The sequence below is a fragment of the Scomber scombrus genome, chromosome 16 (assembly GCF_963691925.1).
Source record: "Scomber scombrus chromosome 16, fScoSco1.1, whole genome shotgun sequence".
Classification (NCBI taxonomy): Eukaryota; Metazoa; Chordata; class Actinopteri; order Scombriformes; family Scombridae; genus Scomber; species Scomber scombrus.
In genome coordinates, this window is record NC_084985.1 from 17,482,801 (window position 1) to 17,510,255 (window position 27,455).

General features: G+C 39.3%; 1 protein-coding gene and 2 pseudogenes across 1 annotated transcript; all 3 read left to right on the forward strand.

The window, feature by feature from the left end:
* LOC133995926 (4-galactosyl-N-acetylglucosaminide 3-alpha-L-fucosyltransferase 9-like) overlaps window positions 1–11,878 on the forward strand; it is a 22,703-nt pseudogene extending 10,825 nt beyond the window's left edge.
* A 1,117-nt stretch (window positions 11,879–12,995) lies between these two features.
* On the forward strand, window positions 12,996–14,422 carry LOC133995928 (4-galactosyl-N-acetylglucosaminide 3-alpha-L-fucosyltransferase 9-like; annotated as a pseudogene).
* A 2,369-nt stretch (window positions 14,423–16,791) lies between these two features.
* Window positions 16,792–25,214, forward strand: LOC133996732 (transmembrane protein 196). The gene is made up of 5 exons (XM_062436354.1): window positions 16,792–16,956; window positions 19,960–20,016; window positions 24,166–24,301; window positions 24,882–25,000; window positions 25,143–25,214. The coding sequence occupies exons 1-5, from the start codon at window positions 16,792–16,794 to the stop codon at window positions 25,212–25,214; spliced, it is 549 nt and encodes a 182-aa protein (XP_062292338.1).
* The last annotated feature ends 2,241 nt before the right edge of the window (window positions 25,215–27,455 follow it).

Consider the following 27,455-nt stretch of genomic DNA (forward strand, 5'->3'; position numbering starts at 1 on the left):
CAATAAATACATTCATAAAAAAAACATAATAAAGACATTCCTGGTATTAAAATGCACCATATTACATTCTCACCTTTTGCTTTTTATTAATATTCCTATAGTGTCTATATAGCTATATCTAGGCTCTGACTGTGTGACAGGGCCCTCTTGTGGCCCCACCTTGTAAACAGAAGTCAGGATATATTAAAAAATGCAAAACAAAAATATCCAATATCTCACATTTTTGTCTTCGTTCCTAAATTCTCTAAAGAGTCTTCATGCTGGCAAATAAAAAAAGGTTATTATTTGGCATTTTGACTTTACAGCTGCAGATTACAGGTCAGAGAACATGATTTGTTGATATAGTGATTCATTGTCCTCTCCTTAATTCAGCTTAAATATGGTTTTAGTAACCACTCAGAGAGCAGTTTCATGGCCAAAACTGCCTGTAGTAGAGCTGAATCAGGTTGGACCGCCCTCTGCTTGCGAAGTCATTCATCTGTCCTTCCATTAGAGGCCAAGAGGGACTTGGACGCCTGGTGGTGAAGTGTATACAACCTCCTTGAAGGGGATGGAGGGAGAGATCCAATTTCACTGTGACTAGAGGAAAAAGAGGCCACTGACTCTGCACTGGGACTCGCACTCGCTCTTCATTCGTACTTGCATTTGTGCAGCTTTGGTTAATGCCTGTGTGTGTGTGTGTGTGTGTGTGTGTGTGTGTGTGTGTGTGTGTGTGTGTGTGTGTGTGTGTGTGTGTGTGTGTGTGTGTGTGTGTGTGTGTGTGTGTGTGTGTGTGTGTGTGTGTGTGTTTTGTGGTCCCTGTTGTGAAGTGTTTAATAGTTAATAAGAGCCTTGTTTACTTGGCAGAGCTGCTGCCCACACAGCAGATGCTGTTCAAATGCTGAGAGATACAATTTAGGAAACACAGGAAATAGTTCCAAAACATGGTTTAAATCTTTTAAAAGTGTCAATACAAAATGTAACATATGGTAGCCAACCCTCATTGCAAGAGTGTGAAACAAAACTATTGCTTGTGCCTCTGCTTTGTTTTATCCAAGTTTTCAGTTAATTAACATTAATTTTTTTTAATCTTAATTTAATTTCTTTTATAGACAACATGACTGTATGGAAAACACACACACGCACACGCACACACACACACACACACACACACACACACACACACACACACACACACACACACACACACACACACACACACACACACACATGAGCCTGGACACCAAGAAAATTAATCCTCCTAATCAATTGGCCTCTTGATCAATATGTCTCCCCAAGGAATCTTGTATAAAGAAAGACTTATTATTCCATTACTCATCACACACACACACACACACACACACACACACACACACACACACACACACACACACACACACACACACACACACACACACACACACACACACACACACACACACACACACACACACACATCTTAAGCTGTTAAAGTTTGGCTATTCTAAAATCTAAACTTTGCTCCCTTAAATCGGAACCGAATCTAAACTTTAAGGTTATTATTTGTATTTTTGACTTTATTTGACAATGGAATGTGCATAGAGACAGAAAACAGGTAGAGAGAGGGGTGTTTCATGCAACAAAGGTCCACTGCCATAATCAAACGATGGATGTTAGGGCTATATGTTAGGCTATGCATGTTTACCAGTAGGCAACCAGGGCGCCCCATGATCTTTAATTTTTAATGTGTTTTTTTTTTTAACCTTTCAGGCACTTATAGGTTATCATTCATTTCACTATAGTATTCAAATCAACTTGTAATGATAAACCTTACAATAGCACATTTTGATTACCTGCAAGTTTCATACTATGCAGTAAGAAAACTCAACAGTAATGTAAAACTGCAGTAAAATCTCCAAAACATGCAGAACCACAGCTATGGTCTTTTGAGAGCAACGTGAGAGCGGCATAGCCTGATAGCACCTGGTCTGTTTGTTTGTGTATTTGCTTTATCGTGATGGATAATGCATGAATGGCTGTCTAAAATGTAAGGGTGACAATATAACCACAACAAAACAGTTGCCTCTTACTGACAGGTGAGCCAGGTCACATCAGGGGAGAGAACGGAAGAAAAACAACCATATAAACAAATAAAATGAGAGGAACAAAAACACACAGACAGACATACAAAGACATAGAAAGGCAGCATGTCATGCTAATAGACAGACAGGTGTGGGGTTTCATATGTGCACCACTGTAGATAAACAGTATATTCTACTGTTTCTTAATAAAATCCTAACTCTTAGTGAGTCCTAATTACTGTAGTTTCTTTTCATAACAACACCTGCCTTTGAGTAATAATGGATTTCATGTTTCTCTTTTGCAGAATGAGCAGCTCCTGAATGTTTTGAAGAGATTTGTATTTCCTATTGGAGTTATATTGAACTATGTGAAACAGCTGCAACAAATTAAAAAAGAAAAAAAAGGTTTATAGTCAACAGACAGATGATAAGTTGCTGCTGCTGCTGCTGCTGTTGATATTTCTCTGTGTAGTTGGATTAAAACCCCACGTTTCATTCCAAATCAAGTCTTCAATATTAACATTTTTATTCACACATCCTTCCTTCATTTATCAAAAGTTTCTCATATCACTAATGAGATGTTTTTTGCTTTTAAATTAGATTAAAGGTTGAAAAATCAGAATGAGTGTCACAGGGCATAAGAAATGGAAGTAATGGGAAAGTGTGCGGGAAATTTCCATTTTTATATCAGCAGGCTTAAAGGAAAACATCATTCATGGTCTGTGGAGCTGTCGAAAGGCATCTTGGTAAATGTCGGAAATCATTCTCTGAAATCAAAGTGGTCAGGAAAGAGAGAGAAAATAAACGAACAAAAAAAATAAACAGTTTCCTCATCTCTAAGTAAGTATGAGAGTGTGAGCGTAAGTACTTGGTTTGGGAAATCACTTCCATTTAACTCTCTCTACTTATTACACTGTCCTCACTGAAGCATTGAGTGTCATGAGAAGAGTATCGACCACAAAGAGAAAGCCCACAAAGTGCTGCTGCTTCATTAGGAATCGCCTTTGACTTTTTAACACACATTTTGCTGCTAACAAGCACCTTTCCTCTTTGACTAATGACCTTAATACGTGTAACATTGCGGCAGTGAAAGGCATCGCATTGATTTCTGCCATAATGACTACATCCATGCCTTTGTGTTTTGTTAGCTGCTCAACTGTGTGGCTAAGTGTTTGTGTCCACTGGGAGGAAAGATGTTATTATTCAATATTTCCATAGTCTATGAGACAAGATAATAGACACATATGGAGTATACACAGCATTGGAGAGATACAGGAGTCCAAAATGTGGATATTTGGGCATCAATCATTTCAGCCTATGTGTTAATGGGTGGTTGGATTATGTGCATGTTTGTCTCAGACAAGAGTGTTTGATGAAATTAGTTCTCTTTCCCATGAAGAAGACAAGAAATCTGTGTGCTAACTATGGAACAAGAGCAAGAAGCTGATTAGCATAGCTTAATATAAAAATGGGGAAACGGCAAGCCTGGCTCTCTCCACAGCTCAAAAATGCACCTACCGTCACCTGTAAAGCTCACTAAGTAAATGCATCTCTGCGGTATGCAGCAAGTTATTTGTCACTGTACTCTGAGACAGTAACAGCATGAACTCTGTAAATCTGCAACTTGCTGTCTGTACTGTATATTTCAGTTTGAGTTGGGTTAAACAAAGGGAGCGATGGTGACAAACTCGTCCAATAACTCTCAGTAAGGGAGGGTAGTTCCAAGATTGTTGAACTGTTTCTTTAAGGTTTGATTACCATGACTGTAAAAGACGTTTTCCTAAGCTTATCCCTATCATGGTCTTCTTTCTTTCCTACGTCACGTTTAGCATAGTCTTTCACCTTCTTCTTTTTACTCAATGTTTTCTTTACCTTCTTTAGAGTTTCTCTTTCTGTCTGACTCTCTTTCTGTTTCACTCTGTTAATTTTGTGGTCACCAACAGGAAACACAAAGAGAAAGTTCCCCAGTTCTGGTAAAAACTAAAAACCCAACTTGTTTACCAATGCCATATGACTTCACAACAGCACAACCCTCTCCCTCATGCATTCTTTTTCTTCCTTTGACTCAGGCTGGGAGTGACGCCAGCACATGTGTGCGTGTGTGTGTTTGCAGAGTGTGTGTGTGTGTGTGTGTGTGTGTGTGTGTGTGTGTGTGTGTGTGTGTGTGTGTCGTTGTTTTTGTCCAGATTTTAAGGGCATTCCCCCACCACTCTCCTGGCACTGACAAAACCACCCTGCAGTACTGTATTTTCACACAGCAGTGCTTGGAGCCAGCACACATGCACACGCACGCAAGCACACATAGAGAAAATGCTTCGCTTGCGTTATGAAACAGGAAACAATTGCACTGCTTCATGAGCCTTGACAGATGTGACAGGTGATTAAAAACTCACGTCACATCACATTTAAGGTAGAAAGACAAAACGCACGTCTTCCCGTGCTTTCAGTGCCTCCACACTCTCACTAACAGGCACGCACAAGCGCTAATTAGCCACTTTATACAGATAGTAGCATCACCTTTTCACACCAGCAAGTAGGTTCTTTTTGTTAACCTTTCTCACTGCAAAGGCGTTAATTAAGCGAGCCAGCCACGTGACCTTTGACCTTCCGTGACCAAAACTGTCTCATCCTGCGCTTATCAAGTGCTGTGTCCTGTCAGGAGCTGACAGAGGGATTTCTGGCTACAGCTTTGAGTCAAGAGACAAACCAGAAAGCGCAGAGGAGATTCTAGCTGAGTGTGTTAGTATGCTGAAAACAAGGAGATTCAAAAAGAGGCAGAGACAAAACAAGAGAGATACGAAAAGAGAAAGAGATGAGTGCCTCTTTGCTGTGACTCCAAGAATGTGAATTGATTTTAGAATTGGTTGTCTTTGTCAGAGTGAACACAGTAAGAATCTATTGATTGATTGCATAATCGGACTTCTTCATCTCCTCCTCCTCTCCCTTCTCTCTCATCCCTCAGCTCCTCTCTCCTTCATTCCTCTGTTATCTCTTTCCGTCGTCCTTCCATCCCTCTCTGCTAGTTCCTCCCCTCCCTAACCTACCCTCCTGAAAACACACACAAATGCACTCACACAGACACAAAACATCCTCTCAGGTTCAGGCACTTTCCCTAAGTCATCAGTAGGAGGTGAAATACAATCTGTGCTGTCTTACTCTCGCTTCACCAAAGAAGAGAAGCAAATGTTGTGTTTTTCTTTTTAACATGCAACAGGAAATCAGCAGTAAATAATCCACGCAGCTATGGATTTCTTTGAGCAAGGCAGTTTGTTTGTGTGGCTGTGGAACATCTGGAGCTCAGGATTGAGATGGATGACCAGCTCGCCATATCCCCTCCAATCATTTGCAGCGGAACAAAAAGAGGCATGACCAAGCACCATATGGACAGACAGAAGTTGCACTCAAACACTTAAAATCTTCACGCTTTCTGCTAATTTACTGAAACATACCAGATATTATGTTGTGTGTTTATGTGTATGTGTGGCTGTTTTCTTGTGTTGAACTGATAATGCGCTTTAAATGATGCATGAAAACTGCTCAGTGTGAAAGTGAGTGTGTGTGTGTGTGTGTGTGTGTGTGTGTGTGTGTGTGTGTGTGTGTGTGTGTGTGTGTGTGTGTGTGTGTGTGTGTGTGTGTGTGTGTGTGTGTGTGTGTTTGATACTGCGAGTTAATGGTGTGTGTAACAGGGTCCTCTCAAATGACTGACCAAAGTGGCAGACTGCTGTCCTTGCTACATTTTGCATCCCAAAACTGTGTATGTATACTTATGTACAACATGAATGTGGAGGAATTTTCCACGTTTCATTAAATAATCTTTGAGAATCTCTCTTTTTGAGAGACCCTGTTATATTTTTATGTGCAACAAAGTTATGCAATATAAGACCAGAGTTACTCCCAAAAACCACAACAAGGCATTGTTGTGGTTTTAAGCTTCTTGTTTTAAACTAATATTTAAAATAGAAGAACAGAGGCATATTTTACATCCTGCAAAAGACTCAAATGATTGCAAAGTATTTGTCACTACACATTGAGACTTTCTTCAAATTACAAGTCTTTAAACTACATTTCTCTGCCTTAGGTGTTGGCTGTAGCATCTCCGCCCACATGTTAAACTCTAGGCTGATGTGATAGAAACACTACTCTGCTGTAGGAGTACAGCGGGTGTTTTGTCTCTGTCCATGTAGTGCACATCTAGGGAAATCGGCCCAATCTAATAACACACTGCAAGATGTAATGATCCAATGCCAGAAAACGTGGTGTCAAAAAGCACTTCAATTATCCCTTGTCCGTATCTGTGTATCTCAGTGGTTCCTGAATCCTTTAGGAGACAATCTAACAGCAGAGTCGCCGTCTAACTTGATGCTGTCACACCTACACTGTTGCATCTGAGATACAAAGGCAATCTCCAAGTGGCCTGCGGCGCCTTCGATCTCCCTCAATACTCTGGTCTCCCAGGAGCGATGACAGATTGACACTCGCCTGATGATACACTCATTATGGGCTGGCAGCCATATATCTCCTAATGATTCAATGCCACACTGAGAGTGGATGGCACCACTGAGAAGCTTATAACGGGCCTCTGGGGACACCGTAGTTCCAGGCGGCTCCTGCTAACTCGCCTCTTTATCCACTTAGCTGGATAGAAGTTTATATATCTTATATATCCCCTGTCCGCTGCTGCCTTGGGCCAGCACAAAAGATAAGTGTGGAGATACAGGACTGGTATGTGTCATTCTCTCCCAGGAGTTTCACTTCCTGCAATGTAATAATACAGTCCTGTAAAGGGCAGGAATGATTATCCACAGTTAAAAATACATCCTGCTTTAATGAATTTCAGATTCTGATCCCCTCAAACTATCAAAGAGCAACAGGAAGAAGACAACAGCCAAACAGAAATTCTTATAGTTCTCAATCTATCTACCCTTATCTCAGTAAGAGGAAAGTTTTCTTGGATAAATGTTATCTCCCCTCTTTTTCTCCATCATTTGCATGATGAGATCATGCAGCTGCAGCTCTTAAAGGGATATTTAGACATTTTTAGGGGAAATATGCTTATTTGCTTTGGAAAGTGAGATGATAATGATATCCATGATAAATCTACAGCCAGCAGTCAGTTAGCTTAGCTTAACATAACGACTGGAAACAGGGGAAAACAGCTAGCCTAGCTCTGTCTGAAGGTGACGTCAGCTTACCAGCACCCCTAAAGATCACTATTTAATACCATTAATTCCATTATCCTGTAGAGGTTCGCAGGGGAGCTGGAGCCAATTTCACACATTTGGCAAGAAGCGGGGTACACTTTGGACAGGTCGCCAGTCAATCACAGGGCTAAAATTTATAGTATAGAGACAGACAACCATTGACACTCACACCTCTGGGCAATTTAGAGTCACCAATTAACCTAACCTGCATATTTTTCGTCTGTGGGAGAAAGCCAGAGTAGGCCACACAGGCACAGGGAGAACATGCAAACGCCACACAGAAAGGGTCAGTTTGAACCCAGAACCCTCTTTTTGTGAGGGGACGGTGCTTAACACTGCACCACTGCACCATCAATTTACATGTGTTCTAAAAACATGGAAGGGTTATTGCAATTAGTACATTTGATGGAAATAAATATCTCAGCACAGTTTTATTCAAATGCTCATATATCAGCACTGAGATCATTAAGGGAGCCAGAAGACCTGACATTAAGCAGTTTTATTTTTATCTCACTGCAGTCTCTAGGAAATGAAGACTGTAACCTTCATTTCACAGCTACAACGAAAGAAAACAAATATTAATTTATTCTGCTTGCAGTTAAAATAATAAAGACAGGTGGACATTCTGGAGACAGAGGAGGACAAAGGTGTTGTTTCTGCTGGTTTGAAAGAAGGTTTGGGAAAGAAAATCTGTGTGTCATCAAGTCTGCCATTGATCAGAGGCTACTGTGCAGTTCAGGCACCAGGCCAAAGACTGCATCTTATTCCAGACTAATAAAACTCTGCAGGATGAAGTCAACAGCAACTTCCAATTGAAGCTGCTGCTATAAAATACCGTTACATAACCAGTGTTCCACAAACATAAAATAAAGTCGAAGCAGTGATATCTGGACTGTAGCCACTAGATTCTGTAAGTCAATTCAAATCTTTCATTTCTTTCATCGGCCTGTCTGTGTGAAATGTCTTTGTGGGGTTTATGCTGGTTGTATCTTTGGTGAGGATGGTGTTCATGAATAAACACAGACATATTAAAGCTGTACTAATAAAAGTGTATATCCAGTATTAACAAAGGATTAAATCTCTGTGAAAAGGGTCACTATACAAACAAAGAATTGCCACCAAACTCTGCAGTTCTTCTCAACACTACTGAGCATTTTAGCATCTCTCAGGCCATTGTTTTGGTCTTTCCAGATTTGGACTCAGTAGTCTCATCAGTGTCAGACACAGCAGCTGTTTTCAGCACAAAAAAAAAAACTTTGAAAAACCCAATTTGCTACTTCCCAAGCACCAAACGTTACACTGGCAAATGTTAACAACCAACTGGTGAGAATAACAGAGCATTTAGTAGTGAATGAGCCAGACATTTCTTGGACATTGCAGTGAGTTAAAAATAAAAGTACTTAATGTCAGGTTTTGTGTCTCCACTGATGATCTCAGTGATGATAATAACAGCTCCATCATGCGACTGTGTGTATGTGTATTTGTTGATACATGAATATGTGAATGAAACTGTGCTGATATAGAACTAAAAGGAGAGTGAAATAAGAGAGTAAATAGGCAACTGTTTGCTAGCACATTCAGTGCAGTAATATGGTAATGCTTTCTTCAGTTAAAAAATATTACATTACTTTTTTTAAATGTGACATCTCTTTTACATAAATGGAGTGAATTGCACAGCATGCTGTTGAGCATTATGGTCCAAAGCTGATTGTTTAGTAATTTGCATCATAAATAACACTGTCAAGTCTGTCAAATATGGACTATTGAAAACAATTCTGCTGGTGACAATGAGAGCTGTCTTTTACCTGCCCGTGTCTGTACATATGATCTTTTTACACAGAATAGAAACAGAGGCAAAGAGGCTTAAAGATCTGTCTTAAGCTGTCATTACGTACCCTTAATAAATACATATATAAACACCAACCATATAACTCACTGTCTGTGTTTACCCACAGTAGCTTAACATGTTGCTGTCCATCTGTAGCATCAGCAGTGCACATTTCACAGCATCTAAAACTTGCACACAGAAATCCTTACTTGCAAGTGACGCCATGAAACCTTTAACATATCTAATCTAAGGAATTAAATGTTGTATGTCAGTGTATTTCACTCACAGTGATACAGTACATTTCCTGCACCAGCCCCTGGGAATTTAGAGATAATTGGAGACAATCTGGCATCTTTATACCCTCACTATTGTTGATATGTTTTGTAAGAAAACAAAATCACCACAAATTAAATGTAGTGCTGTATTTGCTTCCAACCAAGCTGAAGCAGGTTGACTTCATGTGACCTGTGGCAGAGACTCAGACTCTCACATGACAAAATGGACTGACAACAGCAGGACACCAACTTGCTGAAAGATACAGGGTTCAGGCTGGATATGGTGCCTTTGTGAGTGCAGGCATATGTGTTAAATTATAGAGTGACTACTGTACATGCAGTAAGCATTGCTGATGCTGTATGTTGTGTTGAAGTCACAACTCACAGTTTTCCTCTGCCTTCAAATGACCATCATCATTACTTGATTATACATACAGTGAAAGCTAAAGAATGATTAAACATTCATGACCCCATGTGTTTAAATAAACCCGTGTATGCTTTAATCTGATGTGTAATCAGTCCTCTACTATTTTTTCTGCGAATTGCATTTGCTTTCAGCATTCTGTTAAATACATGAATGTAAACACACGTGTGAAACAGTAGAGCTTGCAGTAATATACAGCTCAATGATTCTGTATCCTCTACAACCTGCTTTTACTCCGTAGCGAGTCGACTGATCATTGATCAGTTAAAAACCCTGCATGTACACATACACGTAGAAAGCCTGAATCAGTTGATGTGTGTTTATTGGGTTGGGTTGGCTTGCTGTACTGTTTCTATGCTTTGGTTTTATTTAGGAAAGATGCAGAGGTAGACATTCTGTCAGTGGGGCACTTTGTTTAAGATACAATTGTCTGTATGGATGCTGTGCTTTACAGATGCTAAAATTACTAAAACTTAATGTTCAGCTAGTTTCAGAGCAATTCCAAGTAGTGCTCTAAATAAAATATGAGATGTGGAAATAAAAAGGAAGACCAAAAAACTTTTCCAGATGACAAGATCAATGAGGCAGGGTTTGTTTGTTATTGAGAAAACATCCAGTGTTTTGTCTGTGTGAAGTTACTACTGTCGCCCAAGTCATTGATTTTCTCTTGTCCAGAGGCTGTACAAACATTTTTCTTCAGCAGGTTGACAAAGAAGTGCATCAGATTTCCACCTTGAACAACAAATTTGACTTTCACATCTATACATACCATAAGTTGTATATAGCAGTGGTTCCCAAACTTGAGGTTGGGACCCACACAAGGGGTCGCGAGCTGATCAACTTGTAAATAAGATAGAAAAACTAAATTCTACCACACAAACCATGTTTATTTGGATTTTTACTTTTTTGTAAAATACTCTACTACTTTTTTTCTTCCTAATGAAACAATAGAAGTAGAGCAAGTCACTGTTTAAGTGTCCTGCTCAATCGAATAGTGTTTTGTCTAAACTAAAACTGAAAATCATAAAGTCTCTTCTGTTGGATTGCATTATAATGTACAGCTTTAGGTGCGAAATTATTGTTATAGCTGAATTTGTTGCAACTCATAGTTTCATTATCATCACATTTGTTTTTTTGTCTGCCTCCACAGATGACAACAGCTTCCAGTAAAACAACATGCTTAGCAGAGATAGTTGCTATTGGGCCTATCTACTCTGTTATTGCATATTTTCTGTACATGGAGCCTCCATCTCTCTCCATTTATATCTACTTCGGCTTATGAAGAAGCTTATAAAGGCATAAATCCAAATGAAAAACCCACAGTGCTGCTATGGTTGTGGCCTCTCGGCGTGAAGTTTTATTTCAAAGCCTGCTCTCCCTTCTTCAACATCGATTGCTGTGACCTGACAGATGACAGATCCCTGCATGGCAAACCACAGGGAGTCACTTTCTTCCATTAAGATATATACTGGCATTTGCAAAACATGCCACATGATCCACACCCTGCTTTCCAGAAGTGGATCTGGTTTAATGTGGAATCTCCAACAAACACCAAGGTACCAGTTTAATTTAACTCTGAGCTACAGAAGAAATGCTGATCACAGTGATAATCGGGAACACAGAGATGATAGATGACTCTGTCTTGCCCAAGGAAGACAAATTGGTGTGTTAGATTGTCAGTAACAGCAATCCAGCAGCTGGAACAGCTGTAAAGAGAGATATAACCATGAATTGGCAAAGTACATTTAGATTCATGTATTTGACACTGTTTTTTCAAGACAAAGGTTGAGATAGCAATACCTGAGACTATTACTCAGGTATTGCTAGCTATAAGTTTTACCTCTCATTTCCCTTGTGGCAGGAACAGTGTCCCTGTAGTTGTGGGTCCACCAAGAGAAAACTATGAACAGTTCCTTCCCTCTGATGTCTTCATTCACATAAATTATTTCGCTGATGCGAAGTCACTGGCAGAATTTCTGCCCTACTTGGATGTGAAGGATGAGGCATACATGCATTACTTTGACTGGAGGAAGTATTATGTAGCCACTCCTCATCAAACAGCTAGTGTGGCTAGAAATACAAATAGTCCAGAACCCCCTGCAAAAACATAAGTTATCGTTTTTACACTTTGGTATTTTTTTGTTTAGTTTTAATAAACATTATATAACATAACTACAAAGCTGAGATAAGCATCTACTATAGTCTTATAGATAACAGACTGTTGGTGACTATCTTATCATCTTACTAACAGCAAGACTAGACTAAACTGTTCCCTTAAATATTAATGTATGTATTGCATCTGTTGTTGGTTTTATATTCAACATTGTCAATATTTATCAAAAATGCAAAACTCACTGGTTTAGTAATAACTAATAAAAGCTTTTCTGTGTCAAATGTAGTAGTAGAGAAAAAACAATAAATCAAAATAAAAATGTAGGGAATGTGTTATGGGGGATTTGGATTAGAGCTGGAGTGATTATAGGTGACTAATTGATTAGCTGATTGACAGAAATAGAAACTGTTTTGATGATGAGTACTAAAATATGATTACATTTTCTGTTTGTTTCTTCTATGATCTTAATGGATTGTGGACTGTTGATTAAAAAACAAACACGTAGAAAAACAAGAAATTTGTAAATGTGAATTCAGGGTTTGTCATGGTATATGAAGTTGAACTTGTATCATTGTATGACCTATTTTTAAAGATGAAGTGAATGGAGGGCAGTGATAGAATAAGCTATAGGGGGGACATGTGGTGGTATAATTTTATTTTTCACATTTCAAAAAATAAAATGATGACAAAAAAAGATTAAACAGTAAAATAACCAACAGACTGTGATAATAATCACATTAGTTGTATGGGTCACTGTAGGTAAAGAGTGCATTTGTGAACACAGCTTTTAATTTCTCAGGCCTAACACCTGTGTAATAATCTCCAACTTTGCGTGCCAAATGTTCAGAGGTGTTTGCAGAGGTTTAATCTGCCGTGCTGTCACTTGCTGCCTGTCTTTGCATTGTTCACATGATCCAGCATAACTGGCTGAGATGGAAACAAACATGCTTGTGACATTTTGTGTCCAGCATTTGCTTTTATTTGCTGTTATGTCAAATGTTCATTCATGCTTTCTTGTGTTATTTTGACACTACTGCTACTACTACTCAGTGGAGGTAAAAGATCTGTGTTGGAGCTGATGAAGTGGATGGTGATGCAAATAGATTGAGTTAAAAATGAACATTTCACCACTAATTTTGGTAATTTTACTGTTAATTTGAGGTTTTTTTAAATTAGGGATATTTGTATTGACCAGAAATATGATAATAAATAAAAACTGTGACGATGACCAAATACACATCAAAAATCAGTAGTTGTAAAATTACATTTTAGTTCTGAATGTTTGACAACTCAGTTATGTTAATGAGCTTATTTGGATCCACATAAACATTATATTGTCATTACTGTTTTTTTAGGGAAAATGTGGTTATACTGTTTTTTAGACATCATTCATATTATAAATTCTTAAAAATCTTAATAGTTTGATTTCACAGTCAGTTTAGACACTTAAAAGTGCATAATTTTTATGAGATATTAAAATTGACATGCCAATAATCTGTTGAGGAAATGTGTTGCCAATGATAAGGGATTCTTCTTTCCTTGCAGATTTAATATGGCCTCCCGCCCACATTTTTTGCGTTTTACGAATCAACCTGACAGTGATTCCCACGCTAGCTGGATTCATAGACCTGTTTTTAATGTACTATAAGTCATTTCCATCTCCAAAATGTCATCCTCCCCTGGCTCATTGAGATCGGCTGACAAAGCAGACTAATTTTCACAGCACATCAGTGATTACAAAACAGCCAAACAGCCCTGCAACCACATAACAGACCGTCAAGCTAATAGTGCTGCTGTGGTTCTGGCCTGAAAACGAAAGGTTTGATTTTGAGGACTGTGAGAAGATTTTAAGCATTTACAGCTGCCACCTCACAGATGACAGACCTTTGTGCTCCCATGTTCAGGGAGTTTTCATTTCACAGGGCTATCCAAGATGACCTCTCCATCCAGATTTCAGAGTAGGATCTAGTTTAATATGGACTCTCCACAAGCAACACATGCAGGATACCAGGTACTCAAGGCCTTTTTAATCTATACAAGTTACAGGAAGCATGCAGATATCCATGTTCGTTGGCAACTGACTGTCAATAAGAACACAAATGAAGATTTTGTGCTGCCTAAGAAGGAGCGCTTGCTTTGTTGGATTGTGGACGACAGTGACCTCCACACAGAATCAGGAGAGAGTTACATCTACTTTAGAAAGCTTGCAAAACACATCCACGTTGATGTTTTTAACAGCTCCTGCACCAGGTTATTGAGGGGTGAGAGCTATTTCCTGACCATTAGCAGCTGCAAATTCTACCTTTCCTTTGAGAATTCAATTCACAGATATTACGTTACTGAAACATTCAGTGGACCTCTTACAGCTGGCATTGTGCCTATAGTGTTGGGCCCACCAAGAAGTAACTAGGATTTTGCCCCAGGTACTTCCTTTCTACATGTGAATGACTCTCCTGATACCAAAGGACTGGCTGAGTTCTCTCTGAGGGTGGATAAGGATAATGAGGCTTTTATGAGGTACTTTAAATTATGCAGGTTCTAAAATTGTGAGTTTGCACACACTATCCGCCAGGACAATGACCATGTGGGTATAACTAAGGATCTCAGAGCTATGCCTGATGTGTACAAGTGGTTCTTTCCGTGACGTTTTTATCGATCTCCCCTTCCTTTTGCAAGTAGCCTATTAAACAAATTGGCATCTTCAGTGTGCTAAAATGTATTGTCTGTAAAAAAAAAAAAAAAAAATGCAACTGTTGTCTCTAAACAAATACTGATAAAATGTTCTGATGAAATACAAATAGGAAATCATGTACTATGGTTAATTAATGACAGAGACGAATATCCACTATGTATGAATGAGCAAACCTTTCCAACTATAGAACTTCAGACCAAGCCTAAACATATCTTTATATGCTGGTACAAAGAAGAAATTATGACTTGGAGTCTAGCTGTGGTTGTTGCCTTGACATCTATAAAATTGAGATAAAAATATATCCACAGGGAAGAGCTGAAAGCTGAGAAACATATTTAGAATTCATATACCTCATTTCAGATGAGTCATGTTTCAAAGCTGTTCAAGTTTGCTTGAGTTTTTAAAGTGACGTAAAAGATTATGTTTTTCTTGGAGCATTGGGGCTTTAGAGCTGAAATGTAGACAGAGCTGTAATAAAATTCTCAAACTAAGTCATCATATGCCCTTTATGAACATTAAAGGGTCAGTGCACCTGTCTAATCTGTTTACCTCCACTGTGTTAGATGGACGTCTCAAATTCAACCAAAACTAGTGTTAGGTACACTAATTCCTAAGATGACTTTTCCTATATTGATGTTGAAGTTTAGTCTGGAGCTTCATGCATAATTTTACTTTTCTAAATATATTTACATCCATACAGGAACATAATCATGGAAACAAGAAGGTGGATGATATATTTTTAAACAAAAAGAGAAACTTTCCCTCTCCTCTCTCTCTAAATTATTTTGTCAAATTTAAGCATAATCTGCAGTCGTACAGTAAAATATACATGGTTTATAGTATTACACTCTGAGAAACATGCTCCCTGTTTTACCCGGGGACACCAATGAGTCATTAACTCCCAACCAGCTTTAATATTTATGAGGCAAAGTAAGGATTATACAGCCAATGATTATGATCTAATTTGGTGTCATTAAATTAATATAATTAACATAAAGAGGTCCTTTGTTTCAGGCCGGGAAACAGCGATGAAAGGGAGCAAAAACCAGAAGTGATGGCTAAATATTGAGGGAGGAACACATAAGACACTAGAGCTCTACATACTCTTATAAGTTACTTAAGATTGTAACGTTCTTGCAGGTAGAAGAGATGTAGGATGAGATGATTCTGGAGGAATGTCGCTGCTCTAAGAGGTGCAGTATGCAATTCAGTTAAAAGTTCACAGTTAAAACTTTGGAACAGCATGTCTAAATTGCAACAATTATAACAACAATCTTGTATATTTCCGAATGTGTGTGTGTGTGTGTGTGTGTGTGTGTGTGTGTGTGTGTGTGTGTGTGTGTGTGTGTGTGTGTGTGTGTGTGTGTGTGTGTGTGTGTTTGTGTTATCACTCCAAGCAGCCCAGACAAAGTCATTCCTGATACATAAAATCTGTGTGTGCCGTTGACAGGATTTTCAGGAATAATGCAAAATGCAAAAGATGAATTTAGTTTTCATGTACCACATATCTGGAGAAAACTTCCCCCCAAAATGTGCTCCAACTCTTAGCTCTTATAAATAGAAACTACACACGAGTACTTCTTGAAATAATTATCTTGCACTCTGGCAGCATTGTAATGTTTGTGTTCTTTTGTAAAGCACTTGTAAGTGCCCTGCTGCTGAAAGGTGCTTTAAATATCTTTACTTTTCTTTTTAGCCAGTGACACACTATCTCACACATACTTGATTGAACTGAGACTTTGGGTTGGGCTCATTTAATTCCTGCCTATATCGTTTAAATTCTTCCACATGGGGGCGGAGGCTGCAACACATGACCTCGGTATTTATAAAGTACTGGCTACGGCTCTGGATTGCGCGTGTGTGTGCGTGCGCGTGCCTTCATTTATTGAGTGTGCACGCGTGTGTGTGTATTTGCTGTGTTGCTTAAGTACCTTGGACAGCGCTAGGCGGCACACACGCCTCTGCAAACGGAGGAACTTCAACAGACGCTAATATCCAACCGCAAAGCCAGCCCTCTGCCTGCTGCAGTTTGTACTTTTCTAATCTCTCAGGGTCATTTTACTCTTTTGACTCTACTTGGACCTACATGTTTGGATAAAATCCTATTTTCCTGCCGGGTATGAGTCAATAGAGCTGCGCCGCCCTCGGAGCACCGAGAAGCGGACTCCTCTCGCCCTCTGTCCGCCTCCTGCTGGACCTGGAGAGATGCCCGGGGCAGGATGTGCTCCAGCCGTAAGATCCTGTGGAGTTTGCTCCTTCTGTCCTTGGTGGAGGTGGGCCTGGGTGTGGCGAGTATCGTCCTGGGAGCCGTGGGCATCAGCTGGGTCCGGGGAGAGCATAAGCCGCAGCAGGGCGACGCTTCCCCGGTCTGGAGCGGACTCTGTGTACGTCCTGGGAACAACTCTTATTCTTACTTTCACCCCCTTATTTACACCCCCCCTTCTCTACCTCTTATTTCCCCCCAGAAAGGTTAAGTAGACTATCTCCAGGGATGTAGTGAAGGACACATACACAGGTTAAACTCAACATCAGTCTTTCTTATCCACATTTGTAAGGAATGTTTTGTGATTCTTTAAGAGTGAGGCTGCACACCTTTGTATAAAATGAAATAAAGACATGTGGGCAAAGATCTGTAAAAGGAAATTAATGCCTGATTCTACTTTTAAATGAGGATAATGGTAGTTTTCATATGATCTTTGTCAGATTAGGTTGTCAGGTTATTAATATAATGGCAGAAGTTGTGTTGTAGTACATCTATCTGTTAACATGAATTGGCTTCTTTTGGTTTGCTTGATGATTTCATTCAGTGACACTATAAGTCTGGATTTAATCAAATATTTGAAAAACAGGTAAAAGTTTATTTTTCCCTTAATTTAGGGCTTGTTTATGGTTCAATTATTAGCTATTTTTAATTTTTGCTCATATTGGTAATTTTTTCTCAAATATCAATCACTAAGTGGATGTGGCTTGTCCAACTTTTTATATTAAACATCCTCCTAGGGTTAAGATCTGTGGTTGAGACTATAACATTTTGCTTACATTTGGTTTGAAGGCCTTTATGTGTTTCCTATTACTGTAGATGCCAGAGAGTCCACTAGATGCCTCAGTGCTGGAGCTGAAGATCACTTTCATTAATTCATGCTTCAATTGTTCAACAGGGGTGGCGAGGGTCAAAGCTTTTACTAGCAATCATCCTCTCTGTCTTCTAAATATGTCTCCTCCTGTTACTGTGCCACTTTAAGCCTTGTTGACTTGATTTTGCTGCTGTACAGTGAAAAGTTGAGTTTCTGACGTTTTTAGTGTCGATATATAACCTTGAATCACCTGAGTGTGACTTTATTGTGACTGTTGGCCCAGATGGAAAATACACATTCTGACTGAGAATTACTGTAAGTGCCCTGCAGTTCAGACAATATGAGTCATAAAGAAACAATCTATAAATTTTGAGTATCTAAAAGATTCCTACAGTGTGTGTAAATGTGTGGGTGTGCATAAAAACAGAAAGAGGGAGAAAGGGATAAGTATGGGCTGCATCCTTCAATACATGTGCAGGTGAAACGTGTGTACTTGCACAGCAGACAAAGCTGATATGCAATGTGACGTCTTAGTTCAACCTCACAGCTGTTGAACGCTGTCTGCTGAGTCAGCTTTTGTCTCATGATCACTCAGAGGTTTACATCTGCTGTCATTAAGACTGACTGGCCGCTGGCCTTAAAGTAGATTGAATGTCAAACGTTAATTGCAGTCACAGTTCTACATTGTTTCCAACTAATTAAATATTCAAGATTTTGGCATGATAGATTTACTGTCCTGCAGAAGCAAAAAAGTGATCATCATTCATCTCCTGCATTTTTCAGTGCATGTCCATGGCTTCAGCTCAAGTTATGAAACATTTTGTTTACTTCATGAAATAAATCAAGTTTGTGCTGAGTTCATCGAAGAGTTATTATTTAGAGACTATAATATCTAAACAAAAGGACCAATCTTAATTTAAATAAATGCATCCTTAAAAATGTGAAAGTAACCAAATCTAGTGAAATCCAGGAAGCATATAGACCCTAAACGTTTACATTATCTTCAGATGTTACAAATATGAATTAAAGGGCAATTTTTGTAAACGATTTTGTGTCTTAAAGTCCAACTGATACTGATAACTGATTTTTTACAGTATACATATCTATAAATCACATGTCCTGTTTGTTCCTTAGAGAGAAAAAAACTTTCACAAAAAGGGACAAAAATTTATATTTTGAGGTCTCATGATGGTACCCCCTATCATTGCATTAACTCATCAGAATAAGTTTTTGTCTACTTAAATAGAGCTTCTATACAGCAAATACAATTGCTTCATTTTACCATCCTGCGTCACAAAAAAAGGCTGCAGATTCTGAACAACAACCCACATGAGCGCTCCTACCAAAGTGGCCTTCTTAAACATGAGCACACATCTTGTCTTGTACCTTACAAGCATTCACTGGTGAAAAAGAGCACCACTAATGTCAGTTAGAAGGCTAAATCACTAATTAGCTGTTCAGCTGCAGCACACTAAACAGCATGGTACCTGCAAATGTCACTTCAGCCCAGTTGGACGCCGGTGTGGTCCTTACTCTTCGATGCCACGTCTAACAATATGCTGTCTGCTCATGGCTTGTACGCTTGTTTACTTTGTCTGTAGTTCCCCTGCCGGGCTCAGCCTGCCAACCGCTGCCAACACAGACATCTCCAGCCACTGAGAGCAAAAAGAATATTACTAATATTTTCCCAAGAACCTTTTTTCGTCCTTTTAATTATAAAATACAACTATTATCTTTTTTCTTTAAAAAAAGCCACTGACATAAAATGTAAATGTGATTTCAGATAGACAAAAGACAAAAGAGAAGACAAATTAAATGTAAGTTTTAAGACCTAATAAAGTACTGTCAAACTAGAACGTACTGGTATTGATACTGAGATTTGAAATGACAGTAAGCCCATAAGATATCACACACGCGCACGCACACACACCCACACACACACACACACTCTACTGCTTGCAACTCAGCAAAACATGCAGCATGCAGCTCATTCTGCTGTGTCACTTGTATGCTCGCTCTGCCAGCAGAATACACCACCATGCTGTTCCAGTTCAGTCTGACTCACTGACATCTAGGACATTATGGCTTCCTGCTAGAAACCCACAATGACACACTCCTTGTTTTAGGGGGAGAAAATTGCATCACATCAGAATAACAAGAGTGTAAACAATACATTCACCCTTCCTGTTGTCAAGAAGGGTGGTGGATGGTGTGGAGTAAATTTTATATAGTGTCTTAACCAGTAATTTTCACGGTGACAAACTCACGTTTGGGACTGTTCATTGACTCATGTGTTGTTCTCTCTCTTGACAGTTTCTGGTCTGTGGGATGTGTGGAGTGCTGTGCGCTCGAAAGAGGACAGGACTTATTGTAAGTACTTGTACATACTTGGTTTGTTTGTTGCTCCTAAGAACCAGTAATCTGTTCTTAATCTTTTCCTATGACTATTAGATTGTGGTCTCTATAAAGAGCATATTCCTGCTACAACAGACAGGAAGAACACTCCAGTGATGTGACACAAGCTGAAGTTAAAAGGAACATAAAATGACGGGGATTTTTTGTCACTTATTGTGTATTCTGTTATGATGTTGGATATTTATGTTAAACTTGGTCAAAGGTCCAAAACTTTAAATTGAATGTAAAACTGCTTCCTACAAGTCAAAAGGTAGGGCTTCAGCCTGCTCTAAGTACTGTGTTTGCTAATAAGTTACCTCTACTTCCTTTCCCTGAAGACACCAAATCATTCACACATGCCCACAAACGGCCTTCCATTTGGTACTCTTTGTTGCCTGTTCTGTCAGTTGTTCACATTGTTCATTCGCATAGTTCGGATCAGAACAGGGCTCAAACATATACGGATGTATGTGAGAAGTTTCCATTTTGAGTAAAGAACGAGTAAATGAAGTAAAATAAAAAACTACTACTTTTTATTTACGTAAACTCCAGAACCGCAGAATGTCTGCTGAGGATCAGCTTCCGAAAGCTAAGCAATCAGAACAGAGCGGGCTGTCTGAAACGTCCTGTATCAGACAGCAGCTGAACTGAGTCAGAAATAGGCTGAACTGACTTAACTGCATAAAGGAACAGTATAAAATCAATAAGCAGTTTTTTTGTTTATAAAAAAAAAAAAGTAAATCATGTTCAAGTTCAAATAAAGCCTCAGAATAAAAATATAAACATGGAAATGTGCATAACCCACTCCCACCCCCTTATCAGAGACTCATTGGGAAGACAGGCGATCTTTACGGGGAGATAGCAAGTCAACAGTATGTGCCACATAGAAATGGTATACATCATCTGAAAGTTGGGAACCTGGAGATTAACTTGAGATGCAGCTCGGAACTGTGTCAAGCTAATGTAGTAGTATTTGTTTAGGGGCCTAATCAAATTTTGAAAGTTTAGAGTGTATAAGGTTTAGAGTATTATAATGGAAGTATATAATGGTCACTAATTATGTCTCACAACTTGTTGTAGCAATTTTTGGGCAACTGCCATTTGTTACACAAATTTGGTGCAAAATTAACCGTTTTTTTACCACTCGAGAATTGATAAAAATTGTTAAAAATAAATAAATAAATAAATAAAATAAAAATATTCCACATTAAGACACTAAGACCTTGAGGAACACAATAAAAAAATCCATGCTGTGATTTGGTATTTCTCACTGAAATTTGGAGGTTTCAGTGAGAACTGCATTTTTCAGCGTTTGGATGGCGAGCACTTCTGTTCTGGAAATTGCTCTGAAACCTTATTGTCAGTTCCAGGAAAGCCATGCATCATCTGAATGCCTGAGGTCTGTAGTTTGTGACTGTAAAGCTTAATGAGGCTGTGATTATTTTTTCACTCACAATAGGCCATTTTATACAGTGAGGTTAAGTTTATACAATTCTGAAGACTGTTTAGGGATCCCAATATGCAGAAATATTCAAATAAAACATTTTTATAATAGGCAAAAATAACTGATTTATACTACATACAAAACACTGCATGGGATTATCATAAAGTTGGCATATCTATAAGCAGAAGACTTGTGGGTATCCATAGAAAACATTTTCATTCAGATATCTTGAGGTGAAAGGTCAAAGGACCCCTTTGAAAGTGGCCATGCCAGTATATTTCCTCACTAAAATGTTGTCTAACTTTGGAGCACTATTTAGTCCCCTTCCCAACAAGCTATGATGAAATGGTACTAAAGGACGTCTTATGTCATCTAATTTCATATGATAACAGTTTCTTCATTGTAGCTTTAAAACTAACCTTTAAATTCATTACAGCCTCTGATAGATAGCAATGTTAGCTGAGGACACCAGCTTCCTCGGGTAGTGGTAGAGTTTTAAGTGTATCATTTCATGCTCTTCAGAAAGTGTCCACCCTCACAATTAAAAATGAGTGTTTAGTGGAAGTCAGACATTACTTCATCTCTGTGTGTGTCTCTGTCTTTCTCTCTCCCTTTCTCTCTTCTTCTTTGTTCTTGCTGGAATATCTCGCTCTTGGTGATGCTGACCTCAAACAAACTTGATGAGATGAAGTAAGACAAAACACTGAGTGCCAATTAATTGCATTAAAGCTTTAATCCATGTTATCAAGATCTAGTTCCAGCTGACTGGAACAAAGACAACTGGAAACATAATTCAGACACTACATTTTCCATTTTGTAAGGCAAGAGAGCCTTTGAGACACCCAAATTAATGCTGATTATTATATACAGAAAATGGACAATTAGCTCTATGTTTTTCAATTGAAAGATTAGTTGGTAACAATAGAGAATAGTATCAAATTTTAGTCACATACAGTAGTTATATAGAATATGTACTTTCAAGTGTATGTATTGATATCATGTAGCCTAGAGGATGTAAATGTATCACCTCTGTATCATGAATACTGACCACACACACAAGGCATGTGTAAGGACAGTCTAACCCTGTTGAATACTCGAAAGTGTGTGTGTGTATATGTGCATGTGTGTGTTGTCCTCTGAGCAGGTGCACACAATGTGTTATGAAAGAGACGTCTGAGGAAACCAGAGGAGACAAGCAGTCACCTCTCCTCCTCTCTTTCTGTCATTCTTTCTGTCTTTTTCACTCAGTGGTTGCTTCGCTCTCTCTCTCACTGTCTCTGAGCCCTCGTGTTTCTCTCTGACTCTCTCTGACTGTCTGTCTATCTGTCTCTCTCCTGCAGGGAGAGTACTAATGACGGATCAATGTCAGCACAATCTGCTGTAACAGAGACTTCCCTCAACCTTTGTGTCCCGTCTCACCCTATCCGTCCCCACCTATCGTCTCTTTCTCGATTTCTTTCCCGTTTTCATCGCTCGTCTCATCCATCTCTCTGCCTTCTCGGCTCAATCTCATCCTCCCACTCGTTTCGGTGCTCTAACCCTCTCCATCTTCCTCTGCTCATCTCTTTCCATCCCCTCCCTCCTTGTCTGCCTGTGTGGTGATGATTGCATTAGGTTGGTTTGGCTCCGGACTCATGCCAGCCGCACTCCACACTTCACAGGGTAATGACTGAAATTGGAGATGTCCTTTTCCATGCGGTTAAAGGCACTAAAGGCATCTGTACTGGGAGCAATGAAAGAAAAACCTGCACTGTCGACACAGTATACACACACACACACACACACACACACATACTTGTATACACAATCAACAGAGAGTTGTATTGAATCAACTGGATTATATCATTCTGATTACAAAGTAACAGTATTTCAATCATTTCCCCATTAGTTAAGGGTGGAAAAAATATTATTCTCATACTGGGATTGAATTTTCCAGTTGCTGCCTACAATTCAAATAATCTGCGATTTATGATTTATTACAGGCTGAGAGTAAAATCTTGCCAACCTTCTAACACACAGTCAGGACAGACACTCACTCACACACACACACACACACACACACACACACACACACACACACACACACACACACACACACACACACACACATACACACACACACACACATACACATATATACGCCGCGTGAGTGATGCAAGCATATTTACAAGCTGTGCAATATTTCTGGATAAGACAGTCAGCTTTGAGAGCGATCCAATTTTCTAATAGGAAATGAGATTTATTTTGTCTGATACACATTACTCATTGCAGCAGGAGCCATCCTAAACAGCAGAATAATGGAGATGGAAGCTCAATTGTAGTTTGTATATATCCCATATCATCACATTTTGTCAGTTTGTTTACAGATTTGTGGACGGGATATCAATTTTGCCATTTGCATTAACACAAACCCCCCCCCTCTCTCTCTCTCTATCTATCTATCTATTAATCTATCTATCTATCTATCTATCTATCTATCTATCTATCTATCTATCTATCTATCTATCTATCTATCTATCTATCTATCTATCTATCTATCTATCTATCTATCTATCTATCTATCTCTCTCTCTCTCTCTTTCTCTCTCTCTCTCTCTCTCTCTCTCTCTCTCTCTCTCTCTCTCTCTCTCTCTCTCTCTCTCTCTCTCTCTCTCTCTCTCTCTCTCTCGCTCTGTCTCTCAGATGATCCTGTTTTCAGCGTGCTGTATCTGCGGTCTGATCGGTGGTATCCTCAACTTCCAGTTTGTTCGTGCGCTGAGCAAACGACCTGACTCCATGCGCTCTATCCACCTGGCTGCCATGACTCTGGCCTGTCTGGGTAAACATGAAATTAGACAACACAGCATTATGTGATATAATGCAAGACAAAGCATTTTGCCCTGACCTCTCCAGAGCTCAAAATCAAACTCCACCATGATTTTTCTTCTGGATCTCCCCTAAAGAAAATGTCCTCAGAGAGTACGTCATACTAAGGATAGTTTAGCACACTCATTCATCCAATCAACTGCATCTCTAGTCAGAAATATGTTCTGTGTGTACATTAAAAGGCTGTTTTCACATGCATCTACTGAAGGTTGAAAGTTTAAGACGAGCATGATTTGAAACTAGTTTTGAAGCCACTCATTGTCCATTTTGCATCTTACACACATGGAGACCTGAAACCTGAGAAACACTGAGAATGGGTTTTTCTGTGACATAGCAAATATCTTGTGTCCAGGAGTTAAACATATGCATTTTCACACACTCAGGATTTTTTAATGAGGGAGAAGGCAGATGTATATTTTTGCTTATTCGTTTCATTTTTTTAATTATATAAAATATATCTGAAGGGACTCTATGAAAATAAAGAATTCTTCTATTGTTTTTCCAACCGGTTTCCCTTTTCCTGTCTTGTCCAGGCATCTCCTCCTGTACATTATCCACATGGCTGACCTGTCGTCTAGCTAGCTCCGAACAGCAGAGGATGTTCCTGGAGAGGGAACACTCGCTTCACCATTCACACGAGATGACAGAGAAGGTAGGAAACAGCAGCAGGACAGAACTTCATATCAGAGCATTTGTCAATACAGTGGGCTCAAACAGATGTAGGAATATTAAAATTGCATGAGTCAAAAAGGCTTAGAAGTTCATGGAAATATGTTTATATGTGTGCTTAACAGGAGATCCTGGACAACTCCAGTAACGGCATCCCTCAAATTTCCTACAATGGACACACCACCGTATCGCCATGATGACACACCACCACCACCACCAAAGGCGACTTGGACACACTGAAACAGAGACAGTTTATGAATAGCTTGCTGTCTGCAGACAAATACAGCATGTACTTCTGCAGCTGCAGCATATAACCATATCCTGTCTGCCGCCAGAGCAAGACCAACATTTGGACAGTAAAAGGGAGGTGTTTGTGTTTTTTGAAGAATTATGCAGACATGGGTTCAAACCCGCTCTGTTCAACTCAAACCAAAGCCAGGATGGAGAGCCACCGTTTTGGTGACAATTCAGGTGACAAACATCTGACGTCTTACATCATTTGACCTTTACACTAATGAGCAGAACAGGATAGATTTTATCCATCAGATGCCTCAAAGTGATGAGCACAAACCAAGCATGCAGCTGATACACTTGTTTTGAAGAGTTACTGCTATTTCAGTCTTCATGTCTTCGCTTCCCCGCCCCTCTCTCTCTTCTTGTTATAGGTTTATGGAATGCAGATCTTGAGATCAGTAAACTGTATATCATCTGATAATGGAATGAAAATACAGTGATGCGCAATGTACTGTATCTCATGCTTGTATATCAGGACTCTAGACGTATCTATAAATCAAACATATTTTTTATAAAAGCTTCTTATTAAAGTGAATTCAATTAAAGTATGACAAATCTGAATAATGGTCAACATGGATTATTTCAGTGATGTCGATAATATCTTTCATTGTAGCTATTTTTTGATAGATTAATTCACACACGGAGTGAGCAGCAAGATGAGTTTGATCCCAAAATATACAGATTAAGCCCATTTCATCATACTGAAATGTTAATACACTAAATACACTAAATGTTTATCTTTTGATAAATGCATGCTGTTAATTTTAAAACCAAGTGTACAATATGACACACCGTCAACATAATCAGTGTGAAGCTGGATTTAGGAAGTCACGACATCCCTGCGGGACGTCAGCTTAACACAGTGATGCCTTTGGCTCTGCTCATTCTCATCATAAAGTTACACGATGAAGTAAATCTATTTTATAGCAACTTTCAAACCTGGATATTAAGTGCTTCACAAAGCAAAAGCTGCGATAAAAAACAATCACACATATGCTTATGTGCATGCACAGACACATACACAGATGTGACCTCTTATGAAGATATACAATTGCTCTGACAACATCACGCTGCTCAATAGCTCATTACAGTGTTTGCCGCTGGGAGCTCTTGCTGACTAAGAAACCACGTCACTATTTATCACTGTGACAACAGACTGGAGTGCGCCATGAAACCCCAGAGAGCAGAGGATCTGCACACTGCCTGTTTCTGTGGATGTGTGTGTGTGTGTGTGTGTGTGTGTGTGTGTGTGTGTGTGTGTGTGTGTGTGTGTGTGTGTGTGTGTGTGTGTGTGTGTGTGTGTGTGTGTGTGTGTGTGTGTTTGTGTAGTCCAGGTATTCCTCACATTGTGGGGACAAAATAATGTAAATCTGTTCAAACAGTCATGTTGTGGGGACTCCCTCCCTTATGGGGACAAAAGGTAAGTCCCTGTAAATATGAATAATTACCTTTAAGTTGAAGACTTGGTTTAAAGTGAAAGAAAGTTTAGGCTTGGGGTTAGGCATGTAGTGGGCAAGGTTAAATTAATGTTGTGTCATCTGAAGTGATGGAAACATCATCACTTCAGAGACTGACTGTGTGTGTGTGTGTGTGTGTGTGTGTGTGTGTGTGTGTGTGTGTGTGTGTGTGTGTGTGTGTGTGTGTGTGTGTGTGTGTGTGTGTGTGTGACTGTGTGAGAAACACTGAATCATGTGACCTCCTGCGATGCTGCTCTGTCAGAAAACAGTAACACTAGTATATCAACAATATTTAGTGCGTGCGTGCGTGCGTGTGTGTGTGTGTGTGTGTGTGTGTGTGTGTGTGTGTGTGTGTGTGTGTGTGTGTGTGTGTGTGTGTGTGTGTGTGTGTGTGTGTGTGTGTGTGTGCACTCTTTGCACTAACTGACACCTCAGGTCACCCTAATGATCTTAATGTGCTATTGCAGGTAAGAACAGGATACAGAATCAATGAACGTCTCTTGATGAACAGCTTTACAGCATTCTTGTCAGGCTAGTCAGACCTGACCTGAAGTTTATATAACAAAGGGCATGGTGGTAAGAATGTGAATAGTAAATAAGAACTCAAGGATAACATCATCATAACATAAAAAGATAGAGAAATTTGGCACCGAAAAGACAGTGACTTGATTTGACTGATTTGGATAA